At 37.8% G+C, this 19,841-nt stretch overlaps 1 protein-coding gene across 1 annotated transcript in view; it reads right to left on the reverse strand.

The window, feature by feature from the left end:
- The window catches only part of LOC136992231 (uncharacterized protein C4orf50-like), a 55,640-nt gene that overhangs the window by 15,880 nt on the left and 19,919 nt on the right, over positions 1-19,841 (reverse strand). The window contains exons 6-9 of the mRNA XM_067297255.1: positions 11,419-11,484; positions 3,592-3,743; positions 1,764-1,902; positions 665-1,369 (exon numbers count right to left, since the gene is read on the reverse strand). Coding sequence (XP_067153356.1) covers positions 665-1,369; positions 1,764-1,902; positions 3,592-3,743; positions 11,419-11,484 — 1,062 coding nt within the window. The remainder of the gene's footprint in view (positions 1-664; positions 1,370-1,763; positions 1,903-3,591; positions 3,744-11,418; positions 11,485-19,841) is intronic.

Below are 19,841 nucleotides of genomic sequence, written 5' to 3' on the forward strand. Positions count from 1 at the left end.
TCTCTGTCAGCAAAATGTATTGGCAGAAGCTGAATGCCATGTTAGAGACTATGCAGAGCTTTCCCGTGCCATGCTGAAGTGAAGTGTTTGAAGCAAACAAGTTCTGTTCAACATATTCAGAGCACATCACAATGTTATGGAGCCATGAACCACTGAATATTTCAGCACACTCTCAGTCATGAATACTGTACCCATCTTCTCTTCCACTATCCACAAAATCTCGTCGACAAGAATTATTGTCAATTATCCTTTTTACTTCAGCATCCATGCATGAATAAGATGTGAAAACTCACCCAATCGAATATGCACTCCTGCACTGAACAGCATCCTTGAGGCAGAGGTCTCAGAAGTTCTGGGTTCTACTTCTGGTGCTAACCCAGATCTATGGCCTTGGGCACATCATTTGAAATCTTAAGGAACCAAGATCTGTGAAGTGCTCTCAGTGTGCGCCTAATCAAAAGCATTGATGTCAATGAAATCCTACCACTGATTCCAGTGATTTTTCAGTGAATCAGACTCTATTAAGTTCTAGTACATGAAGAGAAATAAAGGAAACAAATACAGTAATAAACACACACTTGCATTTCCATTGCACACATAATAACTGTAATCCATGATGACATAAAGATAAAAGTTAATTATACTTTGCCTTACTTTTACTTACCAGGTCTACACTGACTGCAATGTTTTCTCCATTCTCCAGTCTTGTAAGGCATGAGTTTTTTTCATTTTCCTTTTTTAACTTCATGTCCCCTTGGTCCTTTAAAGCCCTATTTTCATCCAAAAGCTCTTCGACTTGTTCCTGTAGTTTGATTTCAGATAATTTCAGATTATAAACATGATGGCAAGATTCCTCCAATTTCCTTCTGAGCAAGTCTTCAGAGTCCTGGGAGCACTGGAGTTTAGTCAGCAAGTCTGCCTGTTCTCTTCTACTGTCTTCCTCTTTTTCCCTTAGGAGCGTCAGATTATGCTGTAATGTCTCAAGGTGGCTTTTCATGTCATGCTCCACAATTTCAATGAAAGTTTCCAATTTCATTACCTCCCTGTTAGAGTGTTTATAGCCCTGAGTCCCAGTGACTGCTGATTCCAGCTTCTGTTGGAGATACTGTACCATTCCCTCTTCTAACTTGGATGTCAGAAGAACAATATGGGCACTGAGATCTAGGACTTGCTTTTCCAGCCTAGACATCTTACCCTGGAGGTAATATTCCCTTTCTCTCAGCATTGCTGTCTGTTGCTTCTGCCTCTGTTTGTAGTGCTCAAAATACTCCGACTGGCTTTTTACTTCATCTTCTTTTGTCTTCAGCTGCTCCTGAAGCCAACATAATTTTTCCTTTTGCTTCTTCTCTGCCTTTTCTTGGATCTCAACCTACAATTTCAGTGATTTGTATGGTTAATACTGTAATTTAGTAGTCCAAATCTCTTCTTCCATTTTCATCTTTCTTAATTTTGCTGAATTCTGACTTAGGGAGAAGGAATACACTGGCTGGGATTTGGGGGAAAGAAGGAAGTGGGAGCATACAATCCCGAAGTTCAAAGGCCTGCAAGAGGGGTATAATAGCAGTGCTATCAAAATCATTCGAGAAATAGAAAGTGGGGCAACAAAGACAAAGTTCTTCTGATTCCTCTGGTTTTACAAAAAGAAAAAGCCTGAGATGATTTATTGCCTAAAAACAGGCTGGTTACTGGAGATGAGATTGACTTAGAAGTTATTACCACAAAGAGAAGCTAAACTAGGTCATTTGAAACAATATCCTTCTTACCAAGTTCATCAGCTCCTCCTGAATGTCTCGCAGTCTTCCTTTAACCCGCACATTTGCATTTTCGACCTGGTGCACCTTCACATTTAATTGGTCTATCGTCATCAGAAGTGTTTTGTTTGACAATTGCAGCTCTTTTACCCTGTGATATTGAGAATGAAGATCTTTGCTGAGTTAATACTGCACAGTATGGTTCCAGATAGATAAGCAGTCATCAGCGATGTATTGATTTGTCTTTATTTTTTCATTTTTCTCTCAATGATGAAATAGTAACAAATCATAGATCACTGATAATGAACATATTGTTATTAATAACAGTCTGCTGGCTTTTGCACATTACATTGGAGACTTTCAAAGCTTTTAAAGACAAAGTCTATGCTCATTCTCTCTCTGATACAGCGACGAATATAGAAAAGAAGCTTAATATGAAAACCATAAGATTAGGGTTCACTGAAGCTTGGCATGTTATGTGAAGCAACAATTTACTATAAGACAACCACATCTCTTTGTTCTCTCTATATATCTGATTATAGGATTTTGCTAGGCTCATGGTTAGCAAATTTTAGCAAAATTTTACAATGACAGCGAATGCTTCCCACCAAAATTAACCTTACAGGTTAACCACTATGTGTTTTGCTGACCTTAGAGGTCATCATACTTGTAATATACCTCACAGTGGATACTGAAACCTATAATGCACATCTGTACTGACTTCATCCATAAAGCTGGAATTTGACAAAATACAGGTTCTCTTTGCTTGTTGCTATTAAAACAGAAGCCAAAGATGATATGATGTGATGTGGTTCCTCTACATACAAGGAATATCTCAGACAATCTCACGGGATCCACCTAGGGTTTTCTTTCTCTTTTCACCCTGCACATCAAAAACTTCTCAATGATTTAAACAGTTCTGAATTCCCAAACATCCTCTTCTTGTTAGGGGAAAATTGTTTTTCAGTCTTTTACCTCCTGTTGCAGGTATTACAGCCTCCTCTTTTCTCATCTGAAAGATAAACACACTCCCCCTTTTGCACTCCAAGGTTGTGCGCTACCATATCTTGTTCCTTGGATTTCTTCATTCAGCCTTCAATAATCTCCCAATGGTCTCCTCTTCTTACTTCCATCTTCTAGCTTTGCTTTACCACCCCTACCTGACAAACTCTCCTGCTACCTCCACCCCAGCACCCAGCAAGGCACCATTCCCTTCATTCAAAATCTCACATAAAAACAATTATTTGTGAATGACACTTATATTCCCTATCCTTCTATCTATTTAACTTTGTTTAGAACAGTGCTATCCCTAAGCATCAAAAACCTGGTCTTGTTATTCTATTCAACTGTATAATTAATGCCTAATGGTACCTTTAGGTTTTGTAATGGTTAGGATCAACATACTGAACTATATGCATCTTTCTGAAACCCAGACTTCTTTTACAATACAAAACTCCAAATTTAAGGAGAATTGTATTTTATTCCAAAAATAATGCTTAACTTAAAAGAAAAGTGATCTATTTTACAAGCAGAATTTACACATTATGAATATTTATGGATGAAACATTCTGAGAAGGCTGTCTGGTTATGTGCTACTGGATTTTAGACAATGCTGTAAATCTCATTTAAATAATAAAAACAAAGATTGGAGTATTGTATTTCTGTTTTGACAGCTACATAGAACATGTTATCTTATTGGTCACCCTAAAAATCCATAGAATCTTTCTTTTTGCTAGTTATGCATGGGTCACTCAGTACTTTGACATTCAGTACAGAGGCAAAGGGAAGAGTACATTTGCTGTATTGCAGAAATTTTGAACACAAAAAAAACTACATTTACCTATTTCTTAGTGCAGAATCTGATTCCATGTAGTCCTCTAAAACATTTTTCAGTTTTTGCTCCGACTCTTCCAGCTCTCTTATTCTGAGGTTCATATTCTCTACTTTAGCACTGTTTACATCTCCGTCGGGTACACTTGCATCTTCTAATTCCTGGAAAACCCAAGAGGTATCAATTTTAACATTAAAACTCAGAATATCAAATCCTTCATTACTGGACATTTTAATAGAGTAGGAAAATTCTTTTTCTTTCTCAGATGAAGAATCCATGATGATAAAACAAAATTAAGTTCTCAATGTATTGCAGTCTAAGCATGTTATCTTAGCCTCTCTGATGATCAAATGAACAACCTTTCTTGATACTGAACACATTTATTATTCATGAAAGAGTCTCATTTCATTAGCCGAAAAGTAATTTAGCATGTATGAAAGGAGTCTCAGTTTATAACCTGAGATACCCATAAAGGATACAATTAGACAAGTTCATGAAGGAATTAGGTATCAAAGTTTTGAAAAGGGAATAATTTTCTACTAAATAGAGGAGTTAATGAAACTGCACTTTTATCAAAAAAAACCTACTTCTTTTGGATAAATTATATCATATTTTTTAGTTTTGAGACACAAAAACAAAAAGGGATGTTTCCTAGCTCAAAAGACAATCTATGACTATTTCATAGAAATATTCAATATATTTAACTGGTATACTGTAATTCTCAATTAAATATCTTACTTAAAGGTCTATTTCACCATGAAGTCATGCCCAAAAGGAATTTTTAAACACAGAATGGTATGATAAAGTGATTCATACTTCATCATACATGTTAATGCAACAACTTAAGTAGTAGATCTCAACCCCTGCGATCCAGTAAGCCTCTAGGCTTCTGAGGCTTCATCCTGAAAAGCACTGAGTACTTCAGTATAAAACCAGGAAAGCACTTACACAACATTTTAAACACAGGAAGGGTCCTCCCTGTGCTCAAATAAATCAGGCTATAAATTCTGTTGGCTGTAGACCAATGTTTAACACTTTGGGGAATCAAACCCACCTCTGTAATATGCAATATAACTAGTAAATATATGCTAGTTTAAGATCAGAATTCTGACATACAGCTAGCACGAGACACTCTGATCACAAAAAACAAACAATGCCATCATAAAATTGGAACAATTAATTCAGATATAATACCTAGGGGTTTTTTTTTTTGGGGGGGGGGGGAGGTTGTTTTATTGGGTTTGTTTGTTTGTTTGTTTTTTAAGTATTACAAACTTTGTAGAAGTACCTGACAGAGAAAAGGCTTCCCTTAAATAAGGGCACTTAGATAAGGAAGATTAATCTAAAATGGTATTCTAAAATTATTGGTTAAGCAAGTCCTGGTCCACTGCCACAATTAACGTATTTACAAGGAAACAATTTACATGGATGCTATATATTTAAAGAAAACCAAGGCTCTTGTTGTCCTCACTAGTGGTTCATTCCAACAGAAGTTAGATCATTCAGTCTTCTGCAGTTCAAGACAAGAAAAATAAATGTTTGGCAGGTAACTGTTACAACTGATCTCAGAAATCAGAATCTTATTGTTTCCATCTTTGTTTATACAGCTGGGAGCGATGTGACAGAGAAAGTGAAAATCAGGCCCAACATCCTGCACAGATTGAATATAGACAGTTAATGCATGATGTTCTCAGTTCTATAATAAATACCAGCATGCAATGGTTAGTAAGATCGCAGTGAAATACCCAGTTTTCAAAAACTGCAAATCTTGCTATCCCAGCACAGAACAAAAACATCATGAATCTCATAGAAAATTTCAGGAGAATCAGCCTGTTTCTTTGAGAAAACCATCACATGTGAACTACAATGTAACAAAACACATGAAAAATAAGAGAACACAAGTATTCATACCTTTGTAACACGACCAGCTCCTGTCTTTGCATGGCGCTTACCATTGCAGCTACTTGCTGAATGATCACTGTGTGTTTGTGCTTAGAGTTTCATTTCCAATGATAAGCAAAACTGAGTCTATGAGAAGGAAGAGTGTCTGTTTCTTTGCCATGCGAAACACATTTTCCAATTTCTGTTCCTTCCTCAGCACCTGGTTTGGTCATCCAAAACTCTGTTTATGGTCTTTCTTTTCAGACTAATGCCAAAGCTCTTCTTTTTGCAATGAAGACCTCATTTTTTCCACGTTCTGTCATCACGCTGCTAAAAGTTTCAACTAAAACATGAAAAATCTCTATTTAAGAACACATTCTCCAAATGCTTGTTTCTTTTGAACAACATATTGTGAGCAACACATTCTTTTGGGGATACAGTTTCCAAACTTTTGCATGATCCTTGTGACTTGCTTGATAGTTTCTAATTTAAATTGTGCTTTGTGTCAGGAAACAGGGTTATTCAGACACTCACATGAGCCACAGTTTGCTGCATATGACTGAATTAGTCTTGCAGTCTGCCACAGCTCCTTCAGCAGATAAATGATCTTGCCTGGCAATTCTTCATAAAGAGTACATCTCAGATCATACTTCACAGCCTAAAAAAATATTTGAGAGAACCAGCTTCTTTTGAGACTGATTTCTGCACCTTCAACAGTGATATCCAATTGCTATGATAAATCTTTTCTGTAGCTTGTTTTCTGCTGCCTTGATTGTTCTTGGCCTATATTATTTTTTCAATTATATTTTCCACTTTATCTGATGTATTATCATAACTTTCTTATTCCACTCTATATTCAAGTTGGAGTTCAGTGTGTCCAAAGGATCAGACTTGTGTCTCTGTAGTTTTCTACATAGCCCTTTTAACACAAAAATGATTTTCAAGAAAACTCTAGGGAGGAGAAAGTTATCTTTAAATACTGTGCTATTGTTATGTTCATCATTCCCCTACATGCTAGAAATAATAAAAAATACCTATTTCTTCATATTGTCTTTCCAGTTCTGAAACAATAACTTACTTTTCCCTCTTTGGAAGAAAAAAAGCCTCATCTTTGTTGCTTTTACTAACCATTCGCCATCTTAAACAACTCAACTTTCATTTTTTCAATCCGTGCTTCACCCAAAATTTGCCTTGTAGTTCAGGTGGTCAGTGTCCACAAATGTGCTTATCTACCTCTGCTTGGTGAGGTTGTGTCAGGTTTACTTCTTGATGGCTAATGTCAACATTCTTTTATTTCACTTGGGAGGATACCATCTTTTCCTCAGTATTTCTGTTCAAATGTATCTCTGCTCATCACATTTTTCTACACAGCAATTTCTGTATCTTCAAGCCCCTCTTTCTTCTTGAAGAGATAACTGACCGCAGTGCATCATGCATTCTGTTTTCCTGACCTTTCAGTTCACCTCAAGATCCTTCATTCTCCCAATGACACCTTTACAAGTTATTGCCTTAATTTTCAAAAGATATTCAGAATGTCATTCTCCAGCGCAGCTCCTATCCACTTCAAAGCTTGCTTAATCCAATCTATCATCTTCCCTTGCTACGCAGCCAAAACTTCTCTCCTCTTTGTCTGTGGATTTCCAACTTACATATTTAATATGAATTTTATCATTGTGGGATTCTAAATCTCTATGTGTTCCAACTCTGAACAGTTTTTTTTTCTTGTCAGCTATTTACTATAGAGAATTAATTGTCAAACATTTAGCTTTTTAAATAGATATAAAAAAGGAGGTTCTGTGTTTCCTGGGTGAAATGCAAACCACATTTGTTGAAAGCATGCAGTATGGAGACAAAGATCTCAGTACTGTAATAAAACCATTTGGTAGATAATAGTTCACATAGCAGCTAGTAATTGCACTTGAATTTTTTTTCCCAGTGTTTGATTGGTGTGTGAGTGTAAATTCTGTTTTGTTTTTTTTTCAGTGTTTATGAGGTGCTGGTTCTTATTTGATTATCAAATCATTCCAGCTTGAAGCTATATCTTTAAAAAAATCTCTAATTTTAAATTCAAATATCTTGCAGCTTGTAGTATTATGCAAACTGTTTTAAGAAAAAATGCACCAATTTAAAGCTGCTCAAATAAATATTTTCTATTTTTGCACATGGACTCAGCTGTTCACTCCATAGGCTCTTTTAACATCCTGCAGAACAAAAAAAAAAAAGTCTGCTCAGCTTTAGACTGATAACATTTATTTAGAAATAAGTGTTGGCATCCAGCCCTAAGGACATAGACACCACAATCTCTTCCTAAAAGCTTGGTGCCGTCTTCAAAATAACAAGATCAAAGTTACCATCACTAATCACCCAGTTTGCCTTTTAATAACCAGCAACGTGCAAGAGTTCAACTAACAAGTAACTATATTTACATCTTTTAACATAGTTATATGTTACGTTAATCAGAGACAGATTTACCTGTGGCAAGATGAATTAAGGGAACTTGTCCCCCACGTTAGCACCTCAATATGATGTGCACTCCTGGAAATGTGAGAACTGAGTAGCCGGCTCTGCGTTGGGTTGTGGTGCTTACAGGACTTTTTAAAAAACAGTATGAAAACCAAACACAGTTAGCCACCTGGCCATCCTGCGTTTCTGAAGGTAGAGTCCTGCAGCAATATCTGAACTTTCAGACCGAATATACCTGCTCTGCAGAACTGAGAGGCACTCATGGCAGTTAAGGCAGTCAGTATCCAAGAATGCAAAGTCATTTCTAGTTGGGAACCTGATGACCTTCTGCAGAAGCCTAGGAAGGTAACTTAAAGATCCAGGCTGAATTTTATAGTTGGTCTTCCTCTCTATGTTAGCAAAAACACTGTACCCTTCCCCATGGTTTCAAGGCCTTATGAAGGCAATTCTCAAAGCATGACAAAATCTAAGAGTTAAAAATTGAGTACAAAGAAATATAAAGAATACCAACCACACTTCTTGGCTCAGTTGTGTCATCAAGGCCACAGAATGAATGCTAGTGAAAAAAACAAAAAAAGGAACAAAAACTATAAAATAAGGTCAAAAGAAAATGAGGAAAAAAGAAAAGAAAAAAAGATGTAAGATATGTAATATGAAATTCAATGACATTACTTTACAGCAGTTAGTCTTACATCAATATTATTTGAGTTGATCTGAAAGAGAGATACAGTCCACCAATCTTTTTCTGATAAAAAGTCACATGATGCAAAATTCAGTATTTGAGGGCAGTTTTACAAATGGTAATATTTGAGGATTATGTAAATTCCAGAAACAATAGGCCTGATTATGTGACTTAGTTAAGCACGTACTTGTAATTACATGACTAAAGCTTTCCTGAACCAAGACTTACCAAGCCAAGGGCACAAACTAAATGGAACTTGAAGCGTAGAGAATCAATTACAAGAAAAGCATGACATGAGCCTAAACGGCCCTTGTTCCTCATATATCAGCTGGTAGAACAAAACTGCCATTCTACCTGATTGTTGCGTATAGCCTTCGGAAGCAGGATTGTTGGTCAAAGAATCTAAAAATGGGCAAAATACTGCCATTCTTATTTTCTGGCTTGAAAGAATTTCACACAAAATGTAAAAATGGAATTCATTCATAAAGGAAAATAAAATGCTGTGCTCATGACACACTAACTATAAGAGTGATGCATTGCCCTTAGCTACACCCAACAATGGGGCTCAGCTATAAAAACTCCCATTCCTTCAAAAGCGTATGTCTTCCTTCCTCAAGAAACTCATTGTGCTCAATGACACTGGCACGTAGATATCAGTCTGCAACCACGGATGTACTAAACCTTCAAAAGAACAATGAAAGAGAACTATGCCATTCATTGATCCTCTGACAACACGCTCTTCCCTGGGGGGCAGTCAAATTCATAATGGGCTTTAATCCCAAGGAAAAAAAAATGTAATACAGTGCATGTACAAATATATAGGCAAAGGCATTAGATAGGCTAAGCAAGCTGTCACAAACACAGCATTCAGGTAGGTGACAGCTAATGAGAACCAGAAGAACACAAAGTCGACAAATTATTAACAAGAGCAACTTAGTTTTATACCAGACAGCAGGAAGCCCTCCACTCATCTAGGAGTAGAAGGATATCAGAAAATGATGAAGCCTTGAGAAGTCTTCTGCTAATGTAACATTAAGGAAAAGAGAACATTAATCATTTTAACTCAATACAAGCTTTCTGCTGAAGCTGTGGTTAAGCTATTTCTTTTCCAATACTTTTCTCCATCCTTTGCACTGACTAACCAGCACAGATCATTTGAACTTCCATTTGCAACATTAGCACAATTTCACAACTGGGCTAATCCAATATCTACACTGTAAACTATCATGGCAGTGGATTGACAACACGTTTTTGACAATAGTAACATTAGACATGTTGATGTTGTAGAATAGGTGGCACTTGGATTGGAGAGCGGATAAAAAACAGCACTTGCAAGTAGTTAACATGTGGAGCTATTACCTACACCTCAAGGTTTCTTTACCTTGAGCAGTTAACTGCAGTATCTTAGACATCATCGGTTGTTAGGCAGGAGCAACTTCAGGTATGGCAGTGACCCAGGGCAGAAAGGGCAAGGGCAGCAAAAGAGCCCACTGCGGGTGGACACTGCCTGTGTTTCCGGATAGTGGGAACATGGATCACTGCTTGGCCTTGCCCTCTGCCTCCCCAGCAGGATGCAGACACACTAGCCACAGCCAGGGTGCAGAGAGCCCAGCTCCTGAGGACTCTCTGGCTTTTCCACAATGCCAGCTATATACCATGGTTCAAAAAGTGCAGGAAGGGTACTGCAGAGGGGAGACAACTACAATGGGGGCAGGAAAGGCCAAGAAAGCTGCTGAGGGAACTAAGGTAGCTGCTGGATAAATGTGCAATACCCTCAGAGGGTCATGCAGGCAGGAGCGCCACATCCCGAGAGTAGCTGAAGGAGCAGCGAGAAGAAAGCCTTTCCCCATCCAGTGCACAGCTCCCCAAACCCTCTCACAGCTCTGCAAAACCTCACCGACATCTTCCAGCTCTCTCCTATCTACAGCCTTCCAAAAACCTTTCTTTTCCTCTTTTATCCCATTGTAATCCCAAAAGGAAAAAACCAAAGTGTGAAACCTCTGCTAAGCTCTACATTCAGCCCAGCAACATCCCCACAGGTTTACCCCAGGAGTAGGCACCCATGTTCTACCTGAGACGACATGACTGACCTTGGGATCTAGTCACTGGATTAGAGAAAGCACCTTAACTAAAACATATCACTAGAGCATGGAGAAAGCCCCACTGTCAGTTTGTGCCATGCAGGACAGCCTAAACTCCACAGGCCTGGGAAACATTAAAGTCCACAGTCAGGGAACTTGGTGATATCTCTGGACTAGGGACCCAGTGATTTAAACATTTTTGTTGTCTTAACGCTCAATCTGCACTTTTTCAAAACTGGAGAATATTTCTATTCAGGATATTAATTTGAAGCTTGTTCTGTCTTAAAGCAAGAGACATTTTCAATTTGCAGTATTCATCACATGTGCCTCATTAACTTTTCTTTTTTTTTTTGAGAGAGAGAGAGTTTTGCAAAGGGGCATTATCCGAAGAACAAGGTTGAGATAACCACTTCTGTCAAATACTGTACAGACAAATCTTTTTATGGTTTCTTGATTCACAGGAATTCCTCCCCTTTTAGTCTACTGTTTTTCCAGTCCCTTGTTTCCTTTCCATACCTGGTAGAAAACCCCAGCTAGCAAATAATTTTGAGCAGATTAGAGACAGAACTACATTTAATGCAGAAATCATTTGAAATTAAATTTGATCTTTCTTGTATTGAAATAGATCTCTCAATATTAAAATAAGTACTGTTAACTTCAAACTATCAGTGAAGAAATAAATTAGTATGGAAAAAAAAAACATTAGCATTGCCCAGGACTTTTATTTACCTTTTCCTCAATTTCTTTGAGTTGTCGCTTTTGAAGTTCTATTTTATCTTCTAGTTCTCGAATCCGCTGGAACAAACAAGAAAATCAAAACTTATAATATCTTTTTTGAAAAGAATATGTACCTGAAAAGATAAGAAATACATTAAAAATGAAGAGAAGAGAACATTTTATTATAATAATAAAATATAATAATAATAATAATTAATAGCAATCCATTATTAATGTAACACTTCCTTTACACTTGCACTAGGCATGTTCTTGGCAGGATTGCTCCAAGTTTCCATGAAACCATGGCAACTTAAACAAGCTGCACATTTAGATGATCATGTTTACTATCAGGAAGTCTAATCATCACCACTGCTTAATCACAACCATAACATATGCACTCAGTGAAGGCCAAATAATAGTAGAATTCTTGGAAGTACAACAAAACTACTTTTTCTGCAACAGCCAGAAGTTTTTCACTTATGTAGACAGCCAGCAGTTGATACTATGACATTTCATTTTAACTCTCTTATCTTCCTTTCCTATAAAACACAACTATATTTTGGGTGTATTCATGCTTCCCCAGAAGAACAGAGCACACTTCGATTTTCAGATCATCACCAAGATATCATCCTGACACTCACCTCCATCCTATTACCAGCACCACCTCCTACCACAGTCAGAGGGAATGTCTTCTTCTGTGTAGGTCTCCTTATTTTTAAGGATTTTCCTTTTTTGGTTCCATAAAGGATCTCTGAAAATACAACTTTTTCTGGGTCCACAAATCCTACCTTATTTCCATCCCCTTGTTTCCCTTCAAAAAATTATACTTTTTTTTTAATTTGCTGCGCTTCCACATTAACAAGATATATTTTATTGCATTTTTAGTATATCGTACTTGTTACAGATAAATTACAGTTATAAAAAGAATATTTTGACAGGCAGAATCCTGGGATCTCCTACTGACATCCGCTAGGAGTCAAGGAATGTCTTTATAATCCACCAGCTTCTTCTGGAATTAACGTGCTGACCACTGCCTGGCCTACAAAAGTTAAGGTTATTAACAGTTCCTGAACTTTAGAAAGGACACCGCCAACCAGACAAATTTCTTAGCACAGGCCAATAAAATTAATGTAACAGTTGTTGCACCACTTCTGAAGTATTTTATCATTCCCAAATCGTTTTGAGCAATAGTATCTCCTTCAGAAAAATATCCAATTATTACTTATAAATCTATGCAATCAACTGATGATTTGATAATTGTCTATTTGCATTCAGTTCAAAGACCTCAAACAGTGGGGAGTACACCATACCCATGGCAGCCCATGACAGCTCCAGCAAGGCAGCAGCTGACTCAATGAATGTTTGAGAACTGCAGAGTTCAGCTTGAACATTGCACACCTAGGCTGGAGCCACCCTAAAGATGAGGCGCCACCACGCTGCAATTCACCCTGCCTAGTGCAAGGTGCAAAACCGCTGCTGCATCACGCTGCACTGCTCTGAGATTTCCCCAGATAACACAAAGGCACAAATCAGATTACCCTCAAATGACAAGACTACATGCAGCTTTAATTTCATTTTTCCCCTGTTATATTTGAATTGATTCATACTTCATCTGCTCCCCACTCAAGGCGTATCTCTCTCTCGAGTGATAATTTTCATATACTGTTATAGCAGGAATATTACTATCATTATAAGAAGCCATGCAATGAGGAACAGGCAGATGCAATCACAGCTGAGATTTCCATCAAGTTACCCTCTTATTTCTCTTCCATGCCTTTAAGCTCTGCTGACTCCTACTTACAACCACATCCCAGGTCTGAGTCACAGACTAATTCTCTGGGTAGTCCTGCTACACTCTGTGATAAAATTTGACCATGATGAGATAAGTGTAGAGAACTAATATTTTTAAATACCATATTCACCTTCAAGAATTATCATATGAGCTATTTTTTTTTTAGTATCTGCTGAGAGCTCGTCTCTAATGGATATTCCAGAAAAAGAGAAATAAAAAAGCTCCCAAACATCTGGTGGCTTTCTCACCTCAGGGTTTAGAGCAAGCGTTCTTTTAGAAAAGAACATTTAATTAGGATTAGTCAGCATTTTTCAGATTCGGGAATTCTGTTAATTAGGAGAAAAATTACAATATTATTATTCACTTATGAATTTTTAATCTTTTCAGAAGCCACCTCTGCAGTTCTTCAGAATAGTTCTAAAAATAAGGGCTGAGGTTTCCATTTTCCACCTCTCACGCATAGCCTATCACAGCTCTTAAACTCTGTGAGACTGGTAGGGGAGAAAGACAATGATTAGACAGAGAAAAACAGTTTGGTTTGGACTTCTTGGTTTCCACCGAACTGAAATGGCAACAAGAGAAACAATATTAGCACAGTCTAAAAACCTCCAGAGAGTCATGAGGTAAGAGCATGAATTTGATCTATTTTCCAGAATATCATTTTCAGAAAGGAAAAAAGTTATTCTTCCTTTTCACAGCATAGAAAACAAACACCCAATGTAATCGGTAGTTTCCTAAAGCTACGTGCAATAACCGAACAACAGAAGTCAGGGTAAGACTTTTGGTTAGCAGTTCCCAACTCTAATCAGTGATTTTTCCCTCTAACAACAGAATATATGCTGCAGCAACTTTTCAAATAGTCCATCCATACATAAGCTGATATGTGGATATATTCTTTCCTTATATAAAAGTTAGCTTTTTAAAAGAGTAATTACCTAAACAGATCTTGCCTGTACTGCCTAGAAAATACCAGATCAGACTTTTTTTTCAGCTGCAGTTTCCTCATCGTTATACTTGTCATTACCAGTAGGTATCTTACACTAATTTACTAATATTTATACACTGTGATGAGGATAGAGGCATGCCTCAATCAAGTAAGCAGATCATGTATCTGACACGTATGAAAAGAAGGATATCTAATATGTTCCCTGGGTCATTCTGTAATAAAATCTAGAGTATAAAATAAAACAAAAAGTAAAAAAAAACTTTTTTGATTGAGTGTTGAAACAGCTAAAGATAGAGAATAGTTTAAAGGTGACAAAATTTATGTTTTCCAAAGAATCAGTCTGAATACAAAGAATTGAAAAGGAATACACATAGGGTTGAATTTCATATCAGTGAAAATTTACACAAAATCTTCAAAATGACTAAATTTATGTCAGTAGGGCAGATATATACTGCACACAAACATACATGTATATATAGAGGCATGTTCTATAAGAATGATTTGCCACCTAAGGATAACATGTTGAAGTCACACAACTCATGTTTAAATAACTAGAACTCCCCTTACATGAATGGAAATCACAACAGTGATAGACCAGCAGAAGCCTTAAAATGCAAACGGATGAGATTTTATAACCACCCTTTCTCTACAAGAATTAGAGGTCAAACCTACAGAGGTCAGAATTTATTCTGAAATGCAACAGCAGGCTGGAATTTTCCACCACGTATAATAGCTTGAGCGTATTTACTTCTAGGTGTTTACTTGCTTTCTTTCCCCTGGAATATTGTGGGAGGATTATCCAGGAGGACGAAGTGGGCATAACTACTCTAGTCAATATCCTGTGATCGCGCAGGGTCAGCGCTGGAAGATAACCAGCCTAGCTCAGCTATTTATATATCCTGAAAATCTGATTTAACTTATGATTTAACTCCATTTAACCAGAGAGATGACTTTAAATAAAATATATACATATATTTGCAATATATTGACAAGAAAAAAAAACAAGTTCAAACCTGTGCAGAGTGACTAACACATAAATATCATTATTTTTCCCCATTGTGCCTATGTACACTATAGCATTAACTTGATCATATGAGAAAAAAATTTCCAGAATATGATTTTAAAAAATAGATGTAAGCTAAATGCAATAATTCTAGCTTTAACACAAAAATAGCTTCCAGAAGCAGCAAGAGATGCAGTCAAAGGTTATATTAAATTACTGAGAAGGAAATTACATAAAAATTACACATCCTAATTAAGACCAAAAGCAGGACTCCCTGACATTTAATATAAGCATTTACGTCTCTATCTACTGTTCCTTTATTTGCAAAAATTAGCAGTCAAGAAGCTGTGGACTCACTCTACGTTCTTCAGCAGTTGATTAGAGGATTTCAATGAATTCTGATTTGTTTACATTTTCAAAAGCCTAACTGTGACAATAAGCCATGCAGAACTATTTTATTGTTATCAACAAATTCTGTCTACCGTCATGGTCGAGAGCATAAACTGATGATCAGTAAGTCATTTTTCCTGCTATGCAATATAGAGATATAACAACTGTATTATAAAAGATTTGTTCAGGTCTGCCCCTGAACAAGGTTCTTGGGACACTAAAGAAGCAGACTAAACCCAGCACATTGTCAACCAAACAAGACTATGTGAGGAAGCAACAAAATCTACAACACTCTGCTACCAAAATATTGAGACCCCTGGGCTTAGACACCCACACAAGAATTAAAACTCTGGGCAGTTCTTTTATTTGTTTCCATTTTTTAAACAGGGAGGGGCAGAAGGCATGGGTGCACAATCTAAAACCAGTGTGGTGGTTGTTTCCTTTAAATCCCCTGGCACTGGTCACAGTCCGAGAGAGGGCTATAGGCCAAGTAGAGGAGTGGTCTGCTCAGTTCTAGCAATTCCCGTGTTCCTACAGTTAATAGCTGCCTGTTAGGCACATGAATACACCTTTTGGGAACTGAAAGGATTCACGGGAATAATGCTGTGCTGTCAAGTCACGGGCCCATACAAAGGAACTACAGTAGGCAAGCAAAGAGCCATAGTCAGCCAAAAATAGTGCAATGAGAACATAACCATGAAAGAGAAGCCTGCAAACATTAGGAACAGCCTGGACAATAAGGCTTCTTAACGCTGCCCACCTTGCTTGCATTCAAAAATGACCTGCAAAAATAATGAATTCTAATCTAGCAATTGATTTTATTGCAATAGCAAACCCAAAACTCACAGAACGTAAAGTTGACAGATTGGTAGATTTGTGAATATCTGCCCATTACCCACTCTTGACAAGTGTTGGTCCATCACCCACATGGAGCTCTCCTGAGTTTTGGAAGGATGGTTGGCTGAACATCCATTTCAGTATGAAAAGCACCTACCTGCTAAATCATTTTTCCACTAGCAATGCAGGCTCCTGCTGCTTCGGGGTAAGGGCTTGCAAGTCGCTAAAAGCAAGCGGGGTCAAAAGGGCCTACTGCTGTACTGCGTTAACCAGCAGGTGTCTCTGCTAGCCCAGCTATGGCTGGCATGGCAAATCCAGTTAAACTAGGAATAAGGCTCATCTGCAAAATCTGTTTGCATTCCCAGACAGCTACAGAACGAAGATGCTAGAGACATAGAACACATGCCTTATTTATTACTTAGCTGCAGTTTGAATAGACTTTTAAGATCTGTTATGAAACATTTCTTAGTAGTTACATATACATCAGCAAAGGTAGGTGGCACTCAGCCACAGCCCTCTTGGACAGTTCAGAAATACCGTCAATTAGGTAAGAGGGAGATAAGACCCAGAAACTTAAGACAGCTCAAGCATAAATTTTCTTGAGATATCTATAATGTAAAGAGAGGCATACGAGTGAAAGTCTGTTAAAGCACCCCTAATACATACTGAAGTATTTATGAGATTACTTCAGTGAACAGAGCCATAAGAGGGAAACTCAGCATCAGTCATTTCCAATTTTATAAAGACAGCGCACTGCCTGTAATGATCACATATTGCTCCTCCTCTCCAATCCCATGTTTGTTTTGCAAACAAAAAATGCCTGTCAAATTGCCCAAAAGCAGGATATTAAATATTTTTCTCAGCAGAAGATTCCTCCTGTGTGCTCGTGACCATCATTTCCTCTCACTTCACAATGGAAAATTTGTTTTCCAGGGAAACAGGATACACCTCTTGAAGTGCCATAATTCACTTAAGCAATTACTTTCCTTTGGGATACTTGGATGGCAAGAGCCTTTACTGTGTATCTTTCAGTACTGGTAGGGAATCTAAGACAGTCAGCTCTTATTTTCTGAGGTAACAGAGGACTGAGACAGAAAGATGGGAATGTGATGGGACTACAAAACATTACTATAGCTTGCTGGCTCCTGCAAAGCGTAACTGGTTCCACAATGTCTTAATACTTCAGCCAAAATATTTTGTGGAAATAAGTAGCCAGCACAGGTCTGAAAACAGCATACAGGTGGATTTCTGCAGCACCATGCCAGGACTACCGTTAGCTCCCAGGAGTAGGGCTACTGGATGCAATGCCTGAATGCCCAAGGCACCTCCCAGGCATCCGGAACTCCCACCAGACGGGAGTTCACCATGTCTGTGCAGAGCTTTGCTTTGTAAGTCGGACGCTGCCTGAGCTGGCCTCTGCAGGACTGATTCAGGGGTCTCTGCACCCACAGCTCAACCACAGCTTCCTGGCACACAGATAACTTCCCTAGAGATACCGGTTCTTTGCCAAATACATCCAAATTCAGCAAAAGGCTAGAAAATGCTGGATGCAATTTCATTGTTGACATTAATCCCTTGTAAAAAGGTGCGAGAAAAGGGATACTACAGCTTAAATAATTGAATTAAAAGCAACAGGTTCCTAGCAGACCACTTAGATCAGGTAGTCCAGTTCCAATGGAGTGACATTAATGCATTGCCAGTGCAGAACCAGGTAGATGTGCTAAGTACTGAATTCAAAAGGAAAATTTCTATAATTTTAAGCATGGTATGGATCTCATGGCTATAATGCAACTTCAAGGAGATAAACATCTCTGGAACATCTGTTTAATCAAGGCTTATATGACATGCAATCAGCACTGAGATGGATGCATGTCTGGGAATATTATTCTACTTTTGGTAACAGAGAATTTCCAGTAACACAGGCTTAGACAACTCAATTTGCATTATGAAGCAAAGGACTACAAATACTGAAGCTAGTAGTGGAAACAATAATATTGCACTTCAGTTACTCAACACCCTTGAACAGTTTAAACAAAATTAAATATTTTCCCAATTAAAAAAAAAAAGTTGATTGCTTTCCCATGAAGTACACATGAAGCGCATGTGCTCAACATACGTTAGAATAACAATTAATCTTCATTAAGTACTTTTTCCGTGAATATAGTGCCAATTCCAAGGAGCACTGAAACAAATGAAAATCCTTCCACTGAACTCAGTGAGCAATGAATTGCAGTCACAGAGCCATCATTTTTCAACAGGAGGTAATAAATCAGCGCGGTAATGATTTACCATCATTTTGAGAGTTTGGCATGCAAGGAACACATGAGGCATTACAAAGAAAGAAAATTGATTTGAGATACTGTATACAGAAGTGCCATGCTACCCTAAGAAGACAGATCCAAATTTCCCCCACCAACCCACTAAAATGTGGGTTCTCCTCATTTTTTTTTTAAGTTCTCCTTTTACAATGCTTCAAATTCTGATGACAAACAGACCATGCCTTTCTCTACATTTACACAGCCCCTTACATACATTTTGTTTTTTTCCCCTATCTCTCTGCTACCTTTTCAGTAGCAAACACAGACTATGAGAATCCTGGTGTTTTCTGTTGATTAGGTAGTGAGAAAAGGCTTGTGATGGAGACACCTTCCTGTTGGCAGGTGCACACTAGTTTGAAGAAGTGCACTTCTTCAATCAAGCCTTTTGTTCTCTCAAATTCACTCACGGCATTAGCCAGTCATTCACAGTCCTGAACCAACATCTCAGATGGCTTCAAACCCTCAAGGATCTGTGCCAGACAGTGAAAATCCTGCCAGGAAAGGAACTTCTATGGCAAATTTCAGCTGCCAGTGATGACCACTTCACCCCTTATGCCGGCATCAAGTAGCAGAACTGATGTGCTTGTTTCCTGGATAAGTGTCTAAGGAAAGAGCCCATCTGAACAAAGGTACTGTTTTACCGAAAGCAACATCAGGAAGATTAATTTCTCTGTCTGCAAAAATATTCTCTTTGCAATGCTAATATAGTTGTGAAAACACAAGAATGTACTAGTCAGAGGTTTGGAAATCACCTCAGCAGTTCCTGTGATTCACTTTTGTTGGATTTACATTCATCAGCAAATCCAAGAAAACAATTTGATAATTTTAGCACAAAGCAGACAAAGAAGGATTTGCTAAGCTGCTTAGAGACTCAGCTCTGAAATGTTTGAGACGTTGAGGTCGATGCACATTTACAGGATATGCACTATGGATGGACTATATCAAACATGAATTGTATTTTGATTCTTTGAAGCCAGCATATGATCAAGAATGTATCTCATTCTGCAGCAGCATTCATCAAGGGAAATATTTTATCAATCCTACAAAATGAAGAATCAATATTGTTTCATTATATCACACTTTTTAGCAGCTTCTCAACAATATTAAGACACGGGTATGTAAGATATTAAATAATGTGACTAGCATAAC

The sequence above is a fragment of the Apteryx mantelli genome, chromosome 5 (genome assembly GCF_036417845.1).
Source record: "Apteryx mantelli isolate bAptMan1 chromosome 5, bAptMan1.hap1, whole genome shotgun sequence".
Taxonomy (NCBI): domain Eukaryota; kingdom Metazoa; phylum Chordata; class Aves; order Apterygiformes; family Apterygidae; genus Apteryx; species Apteryx mantelli.